Source organism: Sorex fumeus, unplaced genomic scaffold (genome assembly GCF_029834395.1).
Source record: "Sorex fumeus unplaced genomic scaffold, SorFum_2.1 ptg000131l, whole genome shotgun sequence".
NCBI classification, from domain to species: Eukaryota; Metazoa; Chordata; class Mammalia; order Eulipotyphla; family Soricidae; genus Sorex; species Sorex fumeus.
This window is the reverse complement of record NW_026606188.1, coordinates 29008277-29032221: the sequence shown is the minus strand read 5'-3', so window position 1 is coordinate 29032221 and position 23945 is coordinate 29008277. Positions and strand designations below refer to the sequence as shown.

The following is a 23945-nucleotide window of genomic DNA, read 5'->3' as shown; positions in this document are numbered from 1 at the left end:
GCTTGTCTATTGAAAGGGCCTCAAATATAAAAGAAGATATATAAGCAACTATTATTGTAATTTTATTGAGAATATTTCTATTTTTAAAATGTTAGTGACTATGATAAGTTATTTTGTTATTCTTGTTTCTTTTTAATAAAGTAAAAGTATCGCTCAGTTTTACACCATTAGCAGTAAAGTTTGAATTTTTTTTTAAATCATTATTTCCCCAAATGGGGAAATAATGTGCCTAGGTGATGTTGTAGGTCTGAAATGATCCAGAACAGAAACAGTAGCCTAGGGTACAATTGGGAGGCTATTTTATTCAATTCAGGAAAGTACATTTCCAGGGGAGTACAGGGTAAAATATTTTTCAGAAAATATTTAGCAGACCAAGTAAGATTGTAAATCTTTATTTTGAATGAATGCCAAATGTTAACATTTACATGGTTCCCAGAAAATTAGAATTCTTTTTCACAACTGTTATGAACTAAATATTTTTGTTCTTCAAAATTCACACATTGAAACTGTGATCTTGATGTGATGGTACTGCGAGATTGGATCTTTGAAAGTTACTGGGTTTAGATGATATCAAAAGCTTGGGACCCTCATGGTAGATTAGTGCCTTTATATGAAGAGACATGACAGTGTGAGGACATAGCTCTTTGCATTAGGGGTGCATCAGAGATGGTCTCACACTACACAATCAGTAGCACAGCACCTTTCTTTGGAATTCATAGTCACTGAAGCTATGAGAAGGAAATGTCTGCTGTTTAACTCAGTCTATGATATTGTATTTAGCAGCCATACTGATTTATTCATGAAGATTTATTTCTCACCTTTGGCTTCTGCTGTTCTATATTTATAATTGTGATGTTAGTGTTAGATGTAGAAGTTATGAGTCCTGCTTTTGAATTTTCAGTGCTCCTTGAAAGACAGTAATAAAACTTTTCCAGATTCAGAGCACTTAGATATCTGGTGAATGGTTTTATTCTAAAAATTGAAGGAGAGTCATACTTGACTTTGCAATTCCAGACAAAAATTGTTACAGCAGACTTTCACCTGTTGATCAGGGAAGTTCTGTGATGTAAAAAATTTAATTTTATTAGCTATTTTTTCCAATAGTGAGGGATCATACAGCCTAGACAGTCTGACTACATTACAAGGGGTTCCTTCATGTTCAGTTGTTAATTTTGAAAAAAAAAATTATAAATCACTTTAGTCTGATTCCTCTTTCTTAGGAAGGAGGTGAAATACAAATTAACCTAAACATATTAAGGTTAAAGATCTGTGAGTCACATATGATTGTATATATGAAAGAATAGTATCCAAGGGTTGCAGAATATCTCAATGGTTTTTAGTTCATGCTACAAACATACATACAGAATGCCTGATTCTGATCTTGGTTCCCGACCCACTGCTCCCGGTGTAGCCCTTGAGAACCAAGAGTTATGTCTTTTTGTCTCCTCCCCACAAATTATACCTAAATTGTTATTCTTGTCTCTTAGTATTGATGAGTTCTGCATTGGAAGGTTCGACCAACTCTGCATTCAACCAACTACAAATTTTAGGCTTATGGTAGATTTGTCCATACTGACCTGTATGAACCTTTCTTATTCTCTAAATAATACCAGGTAACAATAATTTTGAATTTACATTCTATTAGACACTGCAAATAATCTAGAGGTGTATTAAAATACAGGGTATGATGGAAGGGATAGGGCCAGAATTTCAAATTAGATATTATGTTTATGTTTTCTATGATGACGGCAAATCTCTAATCACACTTGGATTAATCAAAATAGAAACTCAGCTCAAGCCATGAGGAACAGAGAATTACCAGTGAGGGACCAAAGGACAGCCAGATGGGTTGAAGACAGAGACAACCTCACCAAGAAAGGACTGTCTTCAAATTACCGAACCCCCAGCCCCTTGCACCAGTGGAGCAAGAAAGTGCAGTTAGGAAGAAATTTCTGAAGAATAGAACATTGCCCCGGGGAGAAACAAAGTTTTGCACATAACAATTCTGTAATTCTATACCTATAATATTGCAACTGTTGATAAGAAACTATAGGGTGTAAAGATGTACGTACTGGAGTAACTGGCAGGCAATGTTAGAGCAACCTTTTCCATTTTTTGCTGCTAGTAGCACTGGTACCTGTTATATTAGGTATCACTTTCCATAGTAATAGACCTGAGAGTAAAGCAGGCTCTTAGCTCACCTGGTCTACCAGGAAAGTAGACCCAGCCTCTACTGGTCCTCATCTGGGTACTAGAAGTAAGCAAGCCATATATGCACCTCCCAAAACACACTCACTTAGCCAGACAGTCCCATTCCCTACTGTGCTTCCTTGGCTTCTCACAGCCAGTCTGATCCTAACAAGCCCTGTGACTTGTCTTCAATCTCCTCCTGATTCTGAGGCCTGCGCTTTCTTTTAAGTCCACCATGGCCCAGGGTTACCAGCTCTTGGTGTGGTTTATGTGACCGACGTAGCCTGGTGACTGCTGGGTACTAGCAACCTTGACCCCTGATAGTTGTTCAGGTCTTTCTAAACTCACAAATTCACAAAGGCAGTTTCAGTCTCAAACCTGCAGGCACTGGGACTATTTGAACTCGTTTGTCAAAGCAGGAGTTAGACGTTTGTGACTAAAAGTCCCAATTGCAAGGCAGGCATGCTTGGTGAATTCAGAGCCACAGGCCAGCGCCAGCCCCTATGACTGAATTCCTGTTCACTGCTCAGGCCCTTAGACCCAACCCAGGTCGGAAGAGAGCATCAGGCGTAGTGGGGAGGAGAAATCTCACCCACACTGATGGATTAAGGTTATAGCCAAGAAATAACTCCTTACATGACAGAGCCATTCAAGCTTCCTGAAGTAGGCATCAAAGCGGCTTTCCTCCAGCGGTGATAAATGGGAGTGAAATTTAATAAAGACAAAGTATGAGACAAAATATGAGAAACACCCCACAGAAATCATAAAGCTGAGAATAAAGTATCTGAAATGAAAAAACTCAATAGATGAGCTCTGTAAGCAGAATGGAGAAAGCCAAAAATGAAATAGTGAGCTTGAAGATAAAGTAGTACAAGCCATCCAAAACAAACAATTGAAAATAGTACTAAAAACCATCCAAAAATGCCAGGAAACAAAAACAGACAATAAAATAATTCTCTGACAAGTTTGAGGGATTCCTTCTGAATCTGGGTGTTTTTGCTTGGCTGCTGACTTCAGTGAGGCCCAAAGTTCATCAGTTTATCATTAACATTTTAAAAATAAATATGAAATATTTTGAAGAATTAAGAACTATATGGGACAGTGTCAAGATGAAGAATATTTTCATCTTTGGGGTTCCAATTGGGTAAGAGAGGAAAAGAGATCAAATTCTTAATTAAAAATGCAACAGCCAAGCACTTCATATGCCAAGAAAGGAGTTAGATATTCAGATTCGTAAACTTCCAGAATTATAAGCAAACTCAAATAGTTATACTCTAACACATTACCATTACAGCACTAAAAATTAAAGGTTGAGGGGTTGGAGTGATAGCACAGCCGGTAGGGCATTTGCCTTGCATGTGTCCAACCTGAGTTCGAGTCCCAGCATTCCATATGGTCCCTCAAGCACCACCAGGAGTAATTCCTGAGAGCAAAGCCAGGAGTGACCCCTGTGCATCGCTGGATGTGATAAAAAAAATTAAAGGTTGAGAATTCCAAATGCAGAGAGAAAAGAAAAAAATACTCACATATAAGGAACCCTTATAAGATCACAGACAGATTTCTCTAGAACCTTGATAGGTCAGGAAAAAGTGGCATGTAGTATCCTGAGTGCTAAATGGGAAAGACCAAACATTTTACCCGGATAGGCTATCACTGTGTGTTCCATTAGTCCCAGTGCCTGCAGGTTTGAGATTGCAACTGCCTTTGTGAATTTGTGAGTTTAAAAAGACCTAAACAACTATCAGGGGTCAAGGTTGCTAGTACCCAGCAGTCACCAGGCTATGTCAGTCACATAAACCACACCAAGAGCTGGTAACCCTGGGACATGGTGGACTTAAAAGAAAGCGCAGGCCTCAGAATCAGGAGGAGATTGAAGACAAGTCACAGGGCTTGCTAGGATCAGACTGGCTGTAAGAAGCCAAGGAAGCACAGTAGGGAATGGGACTGTCTGGCTAAGTGAGTGTGTTTTGGGAGGTGCATATATGACTTGCTTACTTCTAGTACCCAGATGAGGACCAGTAGAGGCTTTGTGTGTGTGTGTGTGTGTGTGTGTGTGTGTGTGTGTGTGTGTGTGTATTGAAGGTGAAATTCTCTTCTTTGCTCCCAGTCTAGAGAGAGATTGGTTATACCAGTTTTCAGGTTTTCCAAAATTGGCTAAGTTTGTAAATTCCTAATATTCTTAAGTCTTCCTGCACCATAATTAATGTATTCAGAGGGAAAAGTTGGATAAGTCACTGAAATTGGGACTTATAGGCATAAAACTATTAGGCAAATAACTACTGAAGAGTCCAACTCTCCATCAATTATGAAAGAGTGAGAAAAGCTTTAAGTACTTGCTTTTCAGTGATACAATGAACATAGGAGAGGGCTCAAAGATGATCCAGGATAAATTATCAAAGACAAAATTTAGGCCTATTTTAAAAAAAGACTGGAGCTGGGCTGGAGCGATAGCACAGCGGGTAGGGCATTCGCCTTACAAGCGGCCAACATGGCCGACCCGAGTTCGATTCCTCCGCCCCTCTCGGAGAGCCTGGCAAGCTACCGAGAGTATTTGATTATGCCAAACACAGTAACAACAAAGTCTCCAATGGAGACGTTACTGGGCCCGCTCGAGCAAATCGACGATCAACGGGAGGGCCTTTACCTTTACCTTTACCTTATTTTTAAAAAAGACAAATTTTATCAAGTTCAGGCAATATATATACATGTCAGTGTATATGTATTATTTAATGGTTCAGAATCATAATATAGTTCCCAGTATTATTTCTTTAGAACTTATTTATATTTTGAAATGCAGATGATGAAGGAACCTTGCTGGTGCGTTATGTTTGATAATAAAGTGATATAATCTTTAGACACATTTTTAGAAAGAGGTCTTATAAGCTGAATGGTTTTCTGCAGTTAGAACTCATGCTCTTATATAATACAATGCATTCGATATTTCAGGGTTAATCTTTAGTACTCTTATTTGTGTATTCAGGGACTGTGAGTGTAGTCAACCTGAATTCCTTTTGTACAGAAAGACCCAGATAATGTCTTTCTATCTATTTTGCATGTTATGGCATTTAAACTATTTCCCAGAAAAGTGACACACAGTACAATGGCGACATGTTAATTCCGATTTGATCTCATATATCCTTAACTCTGGATCATATGTCAGTATTTCTCAAACAAAATAAAATTAGTACACGAAAATGTGTTCAAATTATATTTTTCTGCCTCTGGAATAACCGGGACATTTTTATTGTGTAACTGAAAATGATTGGGAAAGCCAAAGGTCAATTTCTCTGCATGAGAGAAAATCTTCCTGGATAAGTAATACACCCTGTATCTGAAAGAGTTAACAGGCCTCTCAAACTGCTCAATTTATCCAGAGAGGACCCCTATGACCCCGTCAGGACCTGGCTTTGGTCATTTCTTGGGAAGAATGCAATTTAGAACCCTCCTGTATTATTCTGCCAGCTGCTTAGTTATTGATGATATTGACTTTTAGTTTTGAAAAGTCTTGCTTTTGAAAATTGTTTTTAACAGCTCTCAACCACTCATGTCCTGTATTTTTTATTTTATATCACTTTTCATTTGGGATATTATTAAGTCAAATCCTTGGTAACTGTTCTCTGCAATCCAATTTATTTTTACCCAAGATCCATTGAATTCTACTCACTGCCTTTTTTCAAAAGGTTAACCCAATATTTCATGTTGTGTTATACTTTCTACTTATGCTATGTAAAAGAAAAGTTACTGTGATAAGCAGCCAATAAATTGCATTCAGAATGTTTATTCTCAAAAGTTGCATTACTATGCCGGCATAGATAAACATAATCATTTATCACAATATGGTTTGTGGAAGGAAAAAATAAAATGCAGCCATAATTCTTGCAGGTTATCCAGATTGTATTATTTATTACTCTAAATTTTGGCCACAATAACGACAATTAGAAGATGCCACCTTCATTTTAAAAAAGGTTTTAATTAATGTGTGAAATCTAGTATTAGTTAATGATCGAATAGCTTGACAAAATATGGATTCATTTATAAGAAAATACTTTTAAATTTTTACAGCAAGTGAAAATTGGATGACATATTTTCTAATGTTGCTTCTGTTGTTGGTTTGCTATGTAATTATTTCTTCATAAGAAATAGATCATTTAGAAATTCCTTTATGGTGTTTGTTTTCCAGTAGACACAGACATCTAAGTTGATAGATTAAAGAAATATTATGTTTGTCATATATAAAAATTACTAACAATGACCTTTACATTGAATTTAATAATCCATAATATCTATTTAACTATTACTTAGACTTTTTCTAAATAAACAATGTAAATTTGAAAAAATGTTTATGTGTCTTTTTAATTTAAGGTGGGCTTCAGAGCCGTACCCTGTAGTCATCAGGACTTTACTTGTGGCTCTGTGGTCAGAGATCATTCCTGGTGGTGCTTAGGGGAACATATGTGGTTCTGGGATTGAACCAGGGTCATCCACATTCATGACAAGTTCCTTAAACTCTTTACTGTCTCTCCAGCCCTGAAATGTAATATTTTATTATTATTATTATTTATTTTTTATTAGTGAAACACCATGAGGTACAGTTGTAGACTTACAAATTTTTGTGCTTGGGTTTCATTTATACAATGATCAAATACCCATCCCTCCACCAGTGCCCATTTTCAACTACCGCGGGTCCCATAATCCCTCCCATCCCCTTCCCCGCCATCCCACCCTGCCTTTGTGGCAGGGCATTCCCTTTTGTTCTCTCTCCTTTTGGGTGTTTTGGTTTGCAAAAGAAACATTGAGTGGCAATAATGTTCGCTCTATAGTCTACTTTCAGCATGCTTCCCCCATCCTGGGAGGATTCTCCCAACACCCTTTATTTGGTGCTCCCTTCTCTATCTGAGTTGCCTTTTCCCCTAGCATGTGTGGCTGGCCTCCAAGCCATGGAGCAAACTTCCTGGTACTAATCTCGGCCACACTGGGGTGTTAGTCTCCTATTTTGTACTTTATGTTCCCCAGATGAATGCAATCTTTCTATGTCTATCCCTCTCTTTCTGACTCGTTTCTCTTAGCTTGATACTTTCCCTGTGGTACCACTTGTATGTAAATTTCATGATTTCATTTTTTCTAACTGCTACATAGTACTCCATTGTGTAAATGTACCAAAGTTTCTTTAACCAGTCATCTGTTCTCAGGCACTCAGGTTTTTTCCAGATTCTGGCTATTGTAAACAGTGCTGCAGTGAACAAACAAGTGCAGATGTCACTTCGGCTATACATTTTTGCCTCTCTGGGATATATTTCCAGGAGTGGTATTGCTGGGTCAAATGGGAGCTCAATTTCTAATTTTTGGAGAATCGTCCATACTGTTTTCCAAAAGGGTTGAACCAGTCGGCATTCCCATCAGCAGTGAAGGAGGGTTCCTTTCTCACCACATCTGTGCTAGTACAAGTTGCTTTTGTTCTTTTGGATGTGGGCCAGTCTCTGTGGTGTGAAATGATATCTCATTGTGGTTTTGATCTGCATCTCCCTGATGATTAATGATTTGGAGCATTTTCTCATGTGCCTTTTTGCCATTCAGATTTCTTCTTTGAGAAAGTTTATGTTCATTTCGTCGCTCCAGTTTTTGATGGGGTTGGATGTTTTCTTCTTGTGGAGTTCAACCAGTACTTTGTATATCCTTGATATCAAACCCTTGTCAGATATGTATTTGGTGAATATCCTTTCCCATTCTGTAGACTGTCTTTGTATTTTGGTCATTGTTTCCTTTGAGGTGCAGAAGCTTCTTAGTTTAAGATAGTCCCATTTGTCTATCTCTGTTTTCACTTGCTTGGCCAGTGACGTGACATCTTTGAAGATACCATTAGTTTCAATATCATGGAGGGTTTTGCCAACTTTGTCCTGAAATGTAATATTTTAAAGTAAAAGTTCCGGTGTGAGGTTTGCCATCATCAGTCAGCTTAGTTGACTTTTATCACCACTGAAAAAAACCCCATTTCTCCTTTAGCAGTCTCTTTCAATTTTCCCTGCCTCTGGAAACCACTAATTTACATTATATTTCTGGAGAATTGCCTATTCTGGATATTTTGTGTAAATGGAATAATATCTTATTCACAACTGACTTATTCAGCATAATGTTTCCTTTAGTCATGTATTGTGAATGTCTCAAATTCCTTTGTTATTAATATCTAACTTTATTTGATTATAGTTGGTGACCTACTCTGTATAATTTTGATCCCTTAAAATTGAGACTTTACAGAAGCATCAGGTATACAAAAAACATCGTGGAGAATATTTTATTTACTTGAGAAGTTATTCTCTGCTTTTGAGGCAGAATTGTCCTATAGGTGCCTGTTAGTTCTAGCTAGCTTACAATATTGGAGGCTTATGACAGCATTTCTAAACTTGGGGCCATGTAGTTTCCTTTCGGGACCCCAGAATATTTCTTGGGGGCCATAAGTGAAAAGTGTGTAAATAGCAGAGGGAGCACAGCAAGATACTGGGGTGTGAACTGGTAGTATGAGGGGACCACAAAAAAGAAAACAGTCCCAATGGTTACACTAGAAATAAAGGCCGAGAAACACAGGTTTATAGTGTTCAGACGTTTCTATTTTTTTATTATGTTTTTGCCAAGTGAAAAGGATTCTATATTGGCAAGTGTTTCTTGTAGAACTTTGAAAATCTTATCCTACTACTTCCTTGACACCTTTTGTTCCTGAGAAGTTAAACTTGTTGGTCTTCTCTTGTTCATGAGTCATTTTACTACTTAGAAGATTTTTCTCCTAAGTGTTGACTTTAAGAGTTTTTACTAATATATTTATCTTTCTTCACAGTTTTTGAGCATAATTGAGGCATAATTTAATTTATTTTTCTGTGTTAAAAATCAAGTTTGATAGGGTTTTATCCATTTTTCTTTTTATATATTTTCCTCATCTTTTCTTCTACTTCAAATATTTCTTCACAGTATTTTTATTGATAATGTGCCATTTGTCTTTGAGATGTTACTCTTATTTTATTCTTTATTGTCTCTTTGATAGCTCTTGATCTCTGTAGGTCTAAAATCTTTTTCTCTTTTGTTATTGAATCCCTCTAGCAATTTCAAATTTTCTGTTATTATAGTTTAAGTTCCAGAATGTGTGGTTTCTTTTTTCTATAATTTCTTTTTCTGTGAATAATCTCTATTTAATTGCTGTGATGACCATATCTAATTTGCAATGGCTCTTTTCAATACTTTTGTAAATTTGACATCTTGACTTCTGAAAACAAATTTCTGTGATTTCCTTTTTCTATTCATGGGTTACAAAATCCTGTTTTTTTTTAATTGAAAACTGAATAATTTAGAAATCATTGTGCTGATTCTGGATACTAATATTCCTCTTCCAGGCTTATTGTTTGCCTGTTTCTTTAGTGAATTGAGGAACTACTTTAGGTCGTATGTTTCCTCCACAGTGTGAACCTCTGAGAATAATTATATAGGGTGGAACCTTGAACTCAATGATCCTGGGGTAAAGGTTGGTTTATCAAAGCTCTTTAAGTCCCCGCTTTTCCTCCCTACCCCTGTTTTCTCTGTTGATTATCTATATGTGTTGGCACAATATCCAACTCAGACTCCACTTAGTGCTGGCCACGTTATTTCTGATAATGTCCTAGGCTGTAAATTACTCCACATTATGATGCTATTAAAGTAGAACCCGTTTTCTGGGTAGGTTTTAAGTTAATTATTGTTTTTGGGGCACACTCAGGCAGTATTCAGGGTTTACTCCTGGCTCTGTGCTCAGGTGGAGCTCAGGAGAAAGTATGTGGTGAAGGAATTGAACCTAGTGGGCTGCATGGAGGGTTGATGTCCAACCTCTCTGGCCCAACCAGGGTGATTTTTGATGTCAGTCACTGAATTTATTGATTTATGTTTTTGTGTGTGTAGGTGGAAACTGTTCTCAGTTGTCCTTGATTCTCTCTGGGAAAGAATATACTTTATAGTTTATTTAGTGTTGCTCTCCTGAAGTTTTCAAACTCCTCTTATGTGTCTTCTGAATCCATGTTGTAGGATGAGGGATGTGATTCGGAGGCAACCTGTATGCCTTGCATGCATGAGATCTGAATTTGATCTTTAGCACCACATGAAAATGGACAAACCAACCAATAAAACCCAACAGTTTTACAGTCTTTGACATTGTCTTTAGGCTTGAATTTCCCCCTGCATAAAAATTAATGTATAGTCAGTTCCTTGGGAGAGCTGCAGCCTCAACTGGAAATTGGGAACTAAGGATACTCTTGAGTGGACTCACTTAACAGCATTTCTGTCCCACTGTGCTGGTGTGGTGTGTGGGATAGGGTGGATTGTTGGTTCTTTAGATGCTTCAGTTCCATGTCACTTTACCACATTATAAAATATTTTTGATGGTCAGTATAAATTTATTTATGTAAGGTTAGATAGTTCTTGGGTGTACTGTGTCATATTTGAAAACAGTTTTCTTGTTTGTTATTTTCTTAAAATATTTTAGTTCTTCTCTCTCTTTCTTTATGTGAATTTTATTTTTGGTACCAGGATTTTCCCACACCAGATTTGGTTTATCACCAAGTCTATGATTTTTTAATTTGCCTACTTTAAAATCCCATCTTCACATTTTAGGATCATATGCCTAATTTGCTTAGCTCACATTAAATCATGTTTCTCATGTTCCCAAGGAGTTTTCTCTCCTACCTAAGTCTTTCTGTGAATTGTATATGGGGAATCATATGTAAAAATACTAATATATTTACATATACTTACATGTTATTTTCACCGTCTTTAGAGTATCCTGGCTTTAAACCCTCGAACACAAACTCATGCTACTTTACGTTCTACTTCGGCCAAGAAATTGGACAAGAAACATTGGAAAAGAAATCCTGATAAGAACTGTTTTGTAAGTAGCACTGATGCAAAATTTCATTATGAAAGTTATCTCATTTTACACATTTTAAGATAAAATTTTATATGCTTATAAAAAGAGTAAAGATGCAGATAACATGGCTGTATGTTTTTTATACTTTCAATAATTCACATTTGAATTAATCTAAAAGTGTATTATATTTTACAGATTCTAAATGATTAAAAATTAGCTTTAGTTTCATGCCAATTTTTGTTTTTTCTTCAAGAATCTGTAAAATTGCTCTTAGGTAGTGGGTGTGTTGTGATAACAAACATTTGAAGAGTTGTGAACCTTTACTCAAAAAACATATACAGTGTTGCTAATCATGATTACCTCAATACTTTTTTTGCCGTAACAATTTTTATGTAATGATATGATGGTACAGAAGTTTCCACATTTTTATATAAATAACTCAATTGAAGAATAATTTGGGATATATAAATTATGAAAATACATGTTTTGAAAATATGCATTTCAGATGCCCAATGTTCTTTTTGTTTGTTTGTTTTTTGCTTTTTGGGTCACACCTGGCAATGCTCAGGGTTGACTCCTGGCTCATATGTTCAGGAATTACTCCTGGCAGTGCTCGGGGTACCATATGGGATGCTGGGAATCGAGCCTGGGTTGGCCATGTGCAGGGCAAATGCTACCCCCTACCGCTCCAGCCCAAGATGCCCAGTATTAACATCTAATATTTCCAGGTTGGAGTGAAACACTATTTTTCTTAAATTGCTAAATTGATAAACTCTCCATTAAACTAGACCTATAATTTTTTTTGCAGAGCAGAACTCTGAGGTCTTACAAGGAGAATGAATATAATATAGGACCCAATGTTTAATTGGTGATCAAAAAGAGATAAAAATCTTAAAATTTAGTGGCCAACGAGATAGTTCAGTGGGCAGGACACTTACATTGCATATTTATGACTTAAGTTCGACCCTGGCACCCCATATGGTCTCCTGAGCCTCTCAGGGCTGCTCCCTGAGAGGAGATACAGGAGTAAGCCCTGAATCCAGACAGATATGGCCTCAAAACAATAATAAAATTCTTTGAATTTGAAGAGTAGTATTTTTTATTTAATGTATCAAAATTAATTTTGCAAAATTAATCAGTGAGATAATAGCATTAACATGTTTAATCTTAGCTTTCTCAAACATTTTGTATATATTGTCCAATATGATTTTTATATTAAAAATTTGAAATTCTTTGTGCTTTATTGCATATGACATTTTGGAGGAAGGGAATTGAGCATATTTATGTATTTGTATCTATGTTTATTTTATTTTTATTTTAATGATTCATTTATGAATTTATTTATTTACTTTTTGGGTCGCATTTGGTTCTGCTCATGGGTCATTCCTGGGTATGTGTTCAGGGACTATATATGGCACTTCTTGGGGACCATATATAGTACTTGGATTTGAATTCTGGTCTGCCTTGTGCAAGGCAATTGTCTTACCTATGTTCTATCTTCCTGGCCCTTGTTTTTTAACTTTTCTATCAGTGTAAACCCAGTAAATTTTTTGGAATGGGAAAAGCAAAACAAGTATGACTTGAGATGATCACACGTTTAATCACAGTAATGTCAGTAAGTTCAGTTATCTTGTTCCAGTTCTGATTTTTGTTTTTCACTATGACTCTTATAGTCGATACCTTTGGAAGGCCAGTCATGTTCAAACCAGATCAAGAAGGGACTGAAATTCAGAACCCTTAATAAGAAAACAATGAAACATATTGAATAAAGATACAACTAACTTAGAACTTGAAAAGCTCTTCTTAAGATCAAGTCTAAACTTTTCATCTGAAAGTATAAGAAGTGGTACCTTTGTGCTTTATTGCACAGTATAGCAGGTAGGGCACTTGTCTGGCACATGGCTAACCTGGATTCAATCCCCAGCACCCTGAAGGTGGTCCAGGAGCACTGCCAGGAGTGATCCCTGAGCACAGAGCCAGGAATAAGCCCTGTACACCACTGTACATGACCCCAGAACAAAACAAAAAGTGTGAGAAGGACCAGGGATGTGGTTCAGTGGTGTGCATTCATGAATCTAGGGGTTCAGGTCAGGTACCACAATCAAACAAAACAAGACAAAATAAAACAAAACATTGCGTGAAAACTATGATCCAAGTAAGTTAGGTACATTTGTGAAGGTCTTAGTTATAGATTATAAAACCATTTTTGGTAAAAAAAAAGTGTAGAGAAACTTTGATTGTTACAATTTTTGCTATTTTATTATTATTTTATGGACATTGATTTCTATGATGGTCTTCCCCAGTGATGCTGGGGGCTGGGGGCACCAGGACTGTACCTCCAGGGCTAAGAGGTCATGCGGCTGGAGATTAGACTCAGGTCCTGCCAGACATTGCTCCAACCCCTTGAACTATCTTCCTGAACTCTGGAAATCAGCATTTTAAACTCTGTAATATTATTCTGTAAATTGTCTTTATAATCATTTGCATTTTTGTAATTGTCAAATATCTGGTAAGAGAAATTGTCTTGGCATCAATTCCTACAAAAGCAATTTGACAATGTTTTTGAAGGCACTCATTAACAACACTTGTTAGTTTTATAGGGTTGCAATAACAGTGTACTGTGATTGAACAGACTTGAAAAAGTGAATTTGTTGTGGAGGGTTGCTTTCTTTTGTGGCCTCAGCCTCTGTATGACTGTACTATGTTTTCAATGAGCCTATCCATTATATGCCTGTGTTCAAATTTCTGCTTCTTACACTGATACTTCATTAGCGCCTCACCCATTATCTTTGTTTAATCTTAATGCTTCTTTTTGGTACTACTTCATTTTTATTAATAACAGAGTCTCCTCAAAGTAATGTCTGCCTTGGAAGTATTACATCATTATCACAGAATAGCTTTATGGTAAATTTATTTTTTTCTGTGTAGTCTTTATATTTCCTGGCATTAAAAGAAAGGCAATTATTATTATCATCAGAAGATGATGGAATGATTAATACTATGCAACTTTAAAAATGTGAAAATGAATTTTAGTTAATTATTTTGACTCAAGTGTAGGCAGCATGTTTACAATAATGTTAGAGTTTATGCTTATGGTGTATGAAGTTACACCGTAAGTCTGGAAAATGATTTGGGGAGTGGAAGTGCTGGCTCTGCAAACGTGAGGTGGCGAGTTCAAGTTCCACTGCACACGGTGAAAGGCAAGTCAATCCTGACACCCCAACTGTATGGCACCCCTGGGGAGGGAATGATTCAGAATGGTCAAAAGGTCACCTGCATCTTTCCCTTGGCTGGAGAGAGAGCTGGAGCACATGCTTCCATGCAGGAAATTTGGGCTCAGCACCATGTGATCCCGAGGGTACTGAAGGTGTAACACTTCTTTAAATGCCTCTGAGCACTGCTGGGGGAATACTCAAAGCCAAAAGTAAACCAACCCACCCCAAAACACCACCAAATCTTGCTCTTATCATCAGTACTTATTATTTGCAGTCTTTTTGTCCTTCCTGAAATATTTTTCATCTGACTTTTAGTAGACTAGATTCCTTACTTTTCTTTATTTCTCATTTACATCTCTTTCGTAGTTCCTTTGCTATTCCCCATTTATTATCCTTAAGTATTAGAATGTAGTATTCGATGATCTTATTCTGTTATGCCAAGTTTCAGATTCCCAGTTGCGGAGAGACCAGGTCCACACACGATAAGGCAAAAGCGAAGGAACTTTATTATTACTAGCCTGAGCCAGCGCTAGCTCAAGCTAGGGTCCAAGTCTCATCCAATACAGTGGAGTCTTGACAGGAACCCCGACTCCAAATCACAAGCAGTTTATATAGGGTTCAGTTAAGAAGATATTTATATAATGGTCTATTTTTAGCCTTGCTCTATTACAACAATGGTCAGCAATTAGACGGCAGTACAAGTAACGGTTTGGGGTTCTTTCCAAGAAGGTTGCGGCGACCCCGACCCCTCATGACTTGCCAGATCCAACTGCCCAGTTTTTTTTTTATCTAGGTGAATTACTCAATTGGGAGTTTACCAGAAATTGCAAGTTCAGCTCTTAGGAAACAGAAACTGAAGCCTAGTTGGGACCTAATGTTAGTTGCAGCCTGTTGTGACATCAGTTTTGCCCTCACAATTCTATCTCTCTCCTTTGTGGGAAAAGCTCCCCTGTGACTGAACCAATTCTTAAATTCTAGCTGTATATAGAGATCTCCCCAAGTGTCTACACATAGATGTCTAATCAACACCTCGGAATAAAAACATCAGATAAGTCAAGATACTGGGAAACATGTAATTTTTGGCATTGGTTCTCAGATTTGTATTGGCAGTCTTGTATCATTTTTGAAGATAGTCAAAGATGGTTTATTTTTTCCCCCAGCCAAGTCTTAGGCTACCAAATAAGAAGATGATTTCTGAAAATTTGCATTTATTTAGTTTGATTCTTTATTTTGCTTGGTTGCAATTTTCAGTTTTGATATGATGCAGTTAATCACTGTCATCGTTTTTACATATGAGGGAGGGGACTTTTCTTTGAAGTTTGAAAGTGTTTCTTTGGTAACTTTTCTTCCTCTTCATTTTTGAGGCTTTTAGGCACATCGTTCTTCATATTTTAAGCACTATATTAGATACTCAGAGATGAAATTCAACCTGCAAAATAACTGGTATAAATGATCTATTAAAATACGAAAAGATTGTATTATTTTATATGGTTTTGGGACACACATGGCAGTACCCCAGGCTTACTCCTGGCTCTGCACTCAGATATCACTTCTTGCAGAACTAGGGCATCTTATGTGGTACTGGTGATCAAACCTGTTCTGCTGCATGCAAGGTAAGCACTGTACCTGCTGTACTATTGCTCCAGCCCTCAAATATTAAAATTTGAAAGATAGACTTAGTATTGTTTATACTCTAAGAAGACTATACTTAGTTTATTAAAACCAAATCTTAATTTTTGGTTTTAATAGATTTAGAGTGGTCTTAAAAAGTAAGCATCAGGTTGACCTGTGAAGATGTCCTAAGGATGGCAGTTGTGAAATTTTCTATCCAAGGAATTTTTCTGTTGGCATTTTACACCATTATAGTACTAATTGGGAATTCTAAATTCTGTAGGGTATTTAAACTGGCAAATGTGTTTATACTGGTTAATGAAGCACGAAGCAGTTATTTCCAGTATTTTTTAAGCAGGTGTTCTATAACTGTTGTTTATTTTTGCCAGTCTTGAAAATGTTGAACTGTCCTAATTACATAAATATTTTGTACTCATTTGCTGTTAGCAGTTTTTTTAAGTTAAAAAAATGTTGCAAATCAGAAAATATAATCAGTAGAAAATTTGTTTTGGGCAATAAAATTAAAGACCCTCAATTACTAGATGTGATTTAAATAATTTTAGCACATTTTTTTAAGTTTTGTCCACAGAGTAGATCCTTACAGTAAAAAAAAAATAAATCGAAGTCATAGTGCAAATAGGAATTTACTAACGAGGGGTTGGAGTTAGTACAGCAGGTAGGACTCTTGCCATGCAGGTGGCTGACTCAGGACCAATCCTTGGCACCCCACACCCTGAGAATTTCTAGAAGTGATCCCTGGAAGCAGATCCAGGAGTAAGTCCCAAACACTGCCAGGTGTGGCCCTAAAACATAACAGGTTTTGTTGAACTATAGTTATATTTTGAATTGCCTTTTTTTTTTAAAAAAATGAAGTAGTTCATTTAAGTTTCAGAAGCACCTCCTATGGTAAATGTTCTGACTCCATTCCCAAATGAGGAAACAGCTTAGAAACATGTCAAAGTTTCCATAACTGGATAGTGGATTTAGAGGTCAAACCTATGCAATCTGGTACTGGAACTCTTTAAGTAAAACTTTAAGTTATTAAGTAAAACAAGCTATAGATTTTTTCTTCTGGCCAACAGAGAATGGTTGTATAATATACATAGTTATATATATATATAATTTATATATAATTTTTAATTTTTTTTTGTTTACTCTTGGGCAGTTTCTGGTGTACATGGGGGGTGACACCTGGCTCTGTGCTCAGGTGTCATTTTCCGTGAAGCTTAGGATAGTCACTCTGCAGTATCAGTAATCAGACCCAGGTCTCCTTCACACAAGCATGTTTGCATTTGGACTTGGATCCATGACCATTTTCTTCTCTGGTGTGAGCAACAGTATCAGCCACTACTTTGTTTTTGTATGTTGTGGTCTGTTTATCAATATCCAGACATGACTTCTCACACTGAAGAAAAGGTTAATACGATCCAGGCTTTTCAGTGAAGTTCTCAAAATCTCTTTTGAGGAAAGCAGAAATATCACTATAAAACTTCCTGAGGAAGTTACTTGAAAGAGTTGATCATCATGTGAAATGTTGAGATTTGGCATTAACTGAAGCAGACTGCATGGAATACTGATTGAGCAAGGTTGCTGGGAGACAGAGACTCAGGAGCTATCGCAGAAGACTGGAAGATAAATCAAGACCAGGAGCACCAAGGATGCCGGAAAGAGAGGCTTCATGTATATTTAGGAAGTATCTTAGTCTGTTTGGTTTACTATAACAAAAGTTCAGGGACTGGCTGTCTAAACAGTCACTTGTCATTTCTTGTCCCATTGTTCATCTATTTGCTCGAGCGGATGTCAGTAACGTCTCAATTCGTCCCTGTTGCATGATAGTGTAACCCAGTAGCATACTGGGAGCTCTTTCAGGATCAGGGGAATGAGACCCATTATGTTACTATTCGTGGTATATCAAATATGCCACAGGGAGCTTGCCAGTCTCTGCCACACTGGCAGGATACTCTTGGTAGCTTGCTGGGATCTCCAAGAGAGCCAGGAAATACTGTCTAAACAGTAAACATTCATTTGTCACAGTTCTCTTAGTGAAAATTTCCCATGCTAGTGGGTGGTTGTCCATGGGTTTGAAAAACCCAGGGGTCAGGATTGGAACTAATAAGAACAGGTTTATTTCTGTAAAACAAGCTAGAGAATCTGGAACACAAGTGTTGGTAACCATGGACTCTCAAGGTGAATGTTTGAAACTTTCTTGTTTCCAAACTAGGCAAAGACACTGAGGTTGGTCCTTGTTCGGCACCTTAGCCTTGTAAGGTAAACTGTGGGAGAGAGAGGATTAGTTTTGGTTCCGGAGTACTACACTGTCCAGAGTGGTGGAAAATGTTTAGAATTGGAAAAGCCTTTGTTGGCTTTTCTGCCCTGAAATTCCAGCCTGACTGTAGCACTGCACTGTAGAATTGTCCTCCCATTGTTCATCGATTTGCTTGAGCGGGCACCAGTAATGTCTCCATTGTGAGACTTGTTGTTACTATTTTTGGCATATCGAATACACCACAGGGAGCTTGCCAAGCTCTGCCGTGTGGGCAGGATACTCTCAGTAGCTTGTCGGGCTCTCCGAGAGGGCTGGAGGAATCGAACCCGAGTCAGCCCTGTGCAAGGCAAATGCCCTACCCGCTGTGCTATTGCTCCAGCCCGCCAGTCTGACTGATAGAGCTAAATGCCATGGTAGGAGTTGCTGCTCCAATCCAAAGAAGAAATTTTTCACTGACTTGATAAATGACTAAAGATATACAAAATGCGAATACTCAAAATTCTACAGAGTGGGAGTAGAAGAACCAGGCTCTGACAGACTTGGTGGATGTTCAAGACTGGCATTCTGGGTCACAAATAGATGATCTTTTGCTCTGTCCTCAGATGGTTACCTTACATGGTTTAGGTGCTTGCCTTTCACCTGCCGTCTCTGGCAGTGTACAATCCCTGGCAGTACATATGGTTTCTTGAGGGCCATCGGGATCACTCATAAGCACAGAACCAGGTATAATCTCCAAGAACCTCAGGATGTGACCCCAAAATCCAAAAAGCAAAAAGAAAAGAAAGAAAATTCTATGGAGCCCTGTGTAATGCACTAATGCCATTCATGCCGGAGTCAGATTCATGACCTGATTATCTCTGAGTATCATCACACTGCGTAATAGGATTTCAGCATGTGAATTTTGTGGGACATGAGCATTTTCTGCCTAGAAGAAGGTGAAATATAACTTAGAAGTTGACTTGAAGTGTGAAATCTGTTGTTGATAGTGATCCAGAGAAGTAGTGAATTCATTTTGGGATCTTTTGAATTTCTTTTACCTGTGGACTCTCTTTAATCACTAAAGTTGTAACTCAGTAAAGTGGTCATGTAGATGAAGAATTCTGGGCCACATATGTTATTAGAATTTACACACACACACACACATTGGTGAGAGAGCCCATACATATAAGGGCTCTCACCTGTGTCCATGCTACCTCAATGCCTGATCTCTGATGTCTCTACATGCCTAGATTCAGACCGGATTCTTTGCTTGCTCATTTATCTCACAGGTGAGGCTGACCTCCTAGCCCCAGGGCCTTTGAGGAGCAGGAAGCTGATTCCTCTCCCTCCCAGCTGGGTACCAGCCACCTCCACATCCCACTGCTGCCATTATCTGTGGGCCCACATCCAGACCCCAGGCCCTTTGCTTGCTCTTTCATCTACCAGTCCCAGATCCACATTCTGTGGACATAACTCTGTTCATTATTGCTTGTACCCTGAACCCTGTGTCCCTTTATGTGATTATATAATGCTTTACTTTCTCCATCTCACACTGTGTACTCTTGTACTTCCTGTCACCATCCCTGTGTGAGGCCGGGGTGGCGGGGGGGCGGGAGGGGGAGAGCATCATTCAGCCAAATCCTTCAGACAGGTCCCAATGGAGAGAAGTACAAATATTTACTTCAGATCACAGCAAACGCAGTAAGGAAGCTCTGTAGAAACCCACCATCCCAGTAAATGAAAATAATAGTAGGAAAAATCTCTACTAGTATCAACTGGCTTTGTAAATTCTCATAAAATGACCATAGAGGAGCCAGGATGATGCCAAGTGAGTTCCAAATAATGATAGTGCCGGCAGTCAGTAAAGCACAGAAAATTTGAGAAAAAAGGTGAGAAAACTACAATAAAAAGTGACTGACTGGACTTCAGGATATGGTAGGTGCAATAAAAAAAGAGGCTTAGGGAACTATCAGAGAGCTCCAAGAAGAGATGCAGAAAACTTCTAGAAACCAGCATCCGACAGAAAAAAAATCTGGAATGAAATGAACAAACACCAGAGGATTATTGGTTGAGGCCATGAAGAACAATATGAGAGTAATTCGAGTTTCTGAGAAATTGGAAAGTGTTTTTGACAAACAACTAATAGTCAGTGAAATCACCTCTAAGAATTGATCAGAATTGAAGAGTACAGGTCAACTGAGATCCAAGACATTTGAGGGGTTCTAGCAAAAACAGAACCACATAGAAAAAACTTCAAAACAAATTATAATCAGAATGACAAAAGCCAAAGACACTATAAACACACTGTCCTCCCATTGTTCATGTATTTACTTGAGTGGTAACATCTCCATTTTGAGACTTGTTACTGTGTTTGGCATATTGAATACATCACAGGTAGCTTGCCATGCTTTGCCACGTGGCCGAGATACTCTCGGTAGCTTGCTGGGCTCTTCGTGAGGGGCGGAGGAATCGAACCCGGCTTGGCCAGGCTGGCTGCGTGCAAGGCAAATGCCCTACCACTGTGCTATTGCTCCATCCCAAAAGCCAAAGACAAAGACTGAATATTGAAAGCGGCAATACCAAAGAGGAAACTTATGTATAAAGGAACTCTCATAAGAATCACAATAGATGTTTCACGTGAGACTCTATTGTCCAAAAGAGAATGGTGGCATATAGGAAACAAAATATTCGTGGAATAAACACCTCACAAGAATATTCTATCCAGTTTGATTACTATTCAGATTTGAAGAAATTATACAAAGCTTCATAGACAAATACGTTTATACAGTTCGCAGCCTTGAAACCAGTTTTTATGAAGCTATCTTTTATTTTACTTTTATTTGTCTGATACCAGTAGGGTGGGTCTTCTGGGTATAATCTCTGGGTTGCTGGAGATTGGTGGAAGCAGGCAGGGCAGGGTAGGGTGGGGCTTCTGGGTTTAATCCCTGGGTCACCAGAGATTGGTGGGAGCAGGCAGAGGATCTCTGTTCCCAGGTCCCATTGAGCCTGGATTCCAAGGTTGCAGAGTTCCGCTTACCTGGTTCTGTGGGGCTTCAGTTGTGTGTGTCTCGGCCCGAGCATCCAGAAAGTGTCCTGGAGCATGGCAGCGGCTGGGTAGTGGAGGTAGTGGAGGCAGAGCCTGGTAAGCTCCCCGTGGCGTATTCGATATGCCAAACATAGTAACAATAAGTCTCATGATGAAGACATTACTGGTGCCCACTCGAGCAAATTGATGAACAATGGGGCAACAGTGATAGTGACAGTGACATTTATTTATTTATTTATTTATTATTTCTTTTGCAGCACACTTTGTGGTGCTCAGGGCTTATATCTAGTTCTGCACTCAGGAATCACTCCTGGTGGGGTTCTGGGAACCATATGGATGCCAAAGTTTGAACTTGAGCTAGCCATGTATGAGGCAAATGTCCTACCCACTTTACTATTGCCCTGGCACCTATAATATTATTTTTCTAAAATATAAAACAAATCTTATATTTTCAGGCTAAAACACACCTTTGTACTTTTCTAGACTTATTCAGATTTTTCTTTAGATTTGTTTTACTTCTCTATTTCTCTCTCTGGCTAAATTGTATATTTGTAGGATTTATCTTTTTCATATACAGTTTAAAATGCATTAGCATAGAATTATCCATGGAACTAATTTAAAAATTTTTATGTTTATAATAAAATGATATACTATTTTTGGAAATTGTTTTATTAATTTACCATTAGTTTATAAAGCTGTGGAATGTCAGGAGTTTAGCTTTATTTATCTATATGTATGTAGTTTTCTCCTGTCTGCACAGTTAAAAAATAAAAGAAGATATAAAGAAGATGTGAGATATAAAGAAACATAGCGAGGTAACAGTAAATGGTGACAAAAGGCATCGGAACTGGAGAATTTATACAGAACTGGCTTGGTGGGGTTGGGGATTGAATGGGAAGTGTCTTTGGAATATTGGAGGGATGCAAGCACTCTGATAGTAGTAAGTGGTTTTAGAACAGTGTATGCATGAAACTACTATTAATAATATTGTAAATCATGGTACCTCAGTAAAAATGGAAAAGGAAAACAAAATAATTTACTAGCAATTGAAGGTGTGCAGATAGAGTTTCCCAGGAAGTGGGGAGAGAGTTGAGGTTAGACCTGGGGATTCTAGTGTAATGGTTAGGGAGGGGCTAGTGAGACACTGATCCCAGGCAAAAAATAATAATGGTGGGCCAGAAGCCACAGTAACACTGTAGCACTGTAGCTCCCGTTATTTATCGATTTGCTCGAGCAGGCCCAGTAACGTCTCATTGTAAGACTTGTTACTGTTTTTGGCATATTGAATACGTCACGCGTAGCTTGCCAGGCTTTGCCGTGCAGGCAAGATACTCTCGGTAGCTTGCTGGGCTCTTCGAGAGGGGCGGAGGAATCCAACCTGGGTCGGCCGGGTCAGCTGTGTGTAAGGCAAACGCCATACCCGCTGTGCTATCACTCTCACCCAAAAGCCATAGTAATCAAGATAAATGAAATAGAAATACATAAAGCATATGCATTCAGGCTCAATATCTTCTTTTCCTTTTTGGTGGTGGAGGTTCCCAGGCACTGCTCAGGAGGCCTGGGTGCCTACCAGTGATTCTTGGGCAACTAGTTGGCAGTTCAGTGTCGCTGCCTGAAGATGCCATGATGCAGAGGTCCGGAGGTTTGCGGATTACCTGGGCCAATCCAGAGATTCTAGGGAATACCGAGACTACCCAGCAATGCTCAGAGTACCAAGTGGTGCCAGGAATTAAAGTTGGTTGGGTATATGTCTACCATATACCCTAATCTTAGTACTATTTCCTGGGTCCCAACATATATTTTTCTTTTGGCATTAGATTTTAGTGCAGCTAATGATACTCTTGAGCACCAGCATGGCAAAGGTACAGAGAGGAGAATTTAGCTGAGAAACACATTGCAATGAGATAAGAAACCCAAGAGCATAGTGAGATATTGCCTACCAACAAGAGCTTTTCTTCTAATGCATAATTCCTAGTGTGGCAAATGTGGTACTTTTGTTCTTTGGAACATAGAGTGTGCCGTGGCTACTATATCTATTTTTTCCTTCTAAAATTTAATTGGCTACTAGATCTATTTTTTTCTTCTAAGGTTTAATTGGCCATTAATGAATGAGTCATTACTCATACACAGCAATAGCACTGTAGCACTGTCCTCCCCTTGTTCACTGACTTGCTAGAATGAGGCAGAGTCTCCTACCTGTGCACCAGGCTGTCTTCACCAGGGCCCCTCGGCAAGGGGCAGGTTGAGTTCGCCCCCTGCCCCTAGCAGAACCTTGGCAGCTGAAGACCTCCAGAACCCAGCCACAGCCATGCTCAAGGCCACTCTCCACACGCTTGAATGAGCCTCATGCATGAAGGAACCAGCAGAGGAACCCAGGTGTGCGGGACCTGGGGCTGAGATCTCCAAGCCTGCTCAGATCGGGACTGGGCCTCCTCCACCCAGATCCCCCATTTTCCAGTAGCTAGGCAGTTACACCCACAAACTGCCCCAGGCCGTGTAATCCCATCAATGGCCATGATCCAGTGACTATAAAACAAAGCTTCCAGAAGCTCCCTGCTGATTATAGTCTAGTTCTTCTTCTTGAGAACCCAGCAAGCTACTAAGAGTATCCTGCCTGCAAGGCAGAGCCTGTCAAGCTCCCGTAGCATATTTGATATTGCCAAAAAGAGTAACAATGATGTGTCTTACTCCCCTCACCCTGAAAGAGCCTCCATTGCAGCATTGTTGGGAAGGATGAGTAAAGAGAGGCTGGTAAAACCTCAG

At 38.6% G+C, this 23945-nt stretch overlaps 1 protein-coding gene across 1 annotated transcript in view; it reads left to right on the top strand.

Moving 5' to 3' along the window:
* Nucleotides 1–23945, top strand: part of DPYD (dihydropyrimidine dehydrogenase) — a 960132-nt gene that overhangs the window by 30305 nt on the left and 905882 nt on the right. The window contains exon 2 of the mRNA XM_056139087.1: nucleotides 10976–11086. Coding sequence (XP_055995062.1) covers nucleotides 10976–11086 — 111 coding nt within the window. The remainder of the gene's footprint in view (nucleotides 1–10975; nucleotides 11087–23945) is intronic.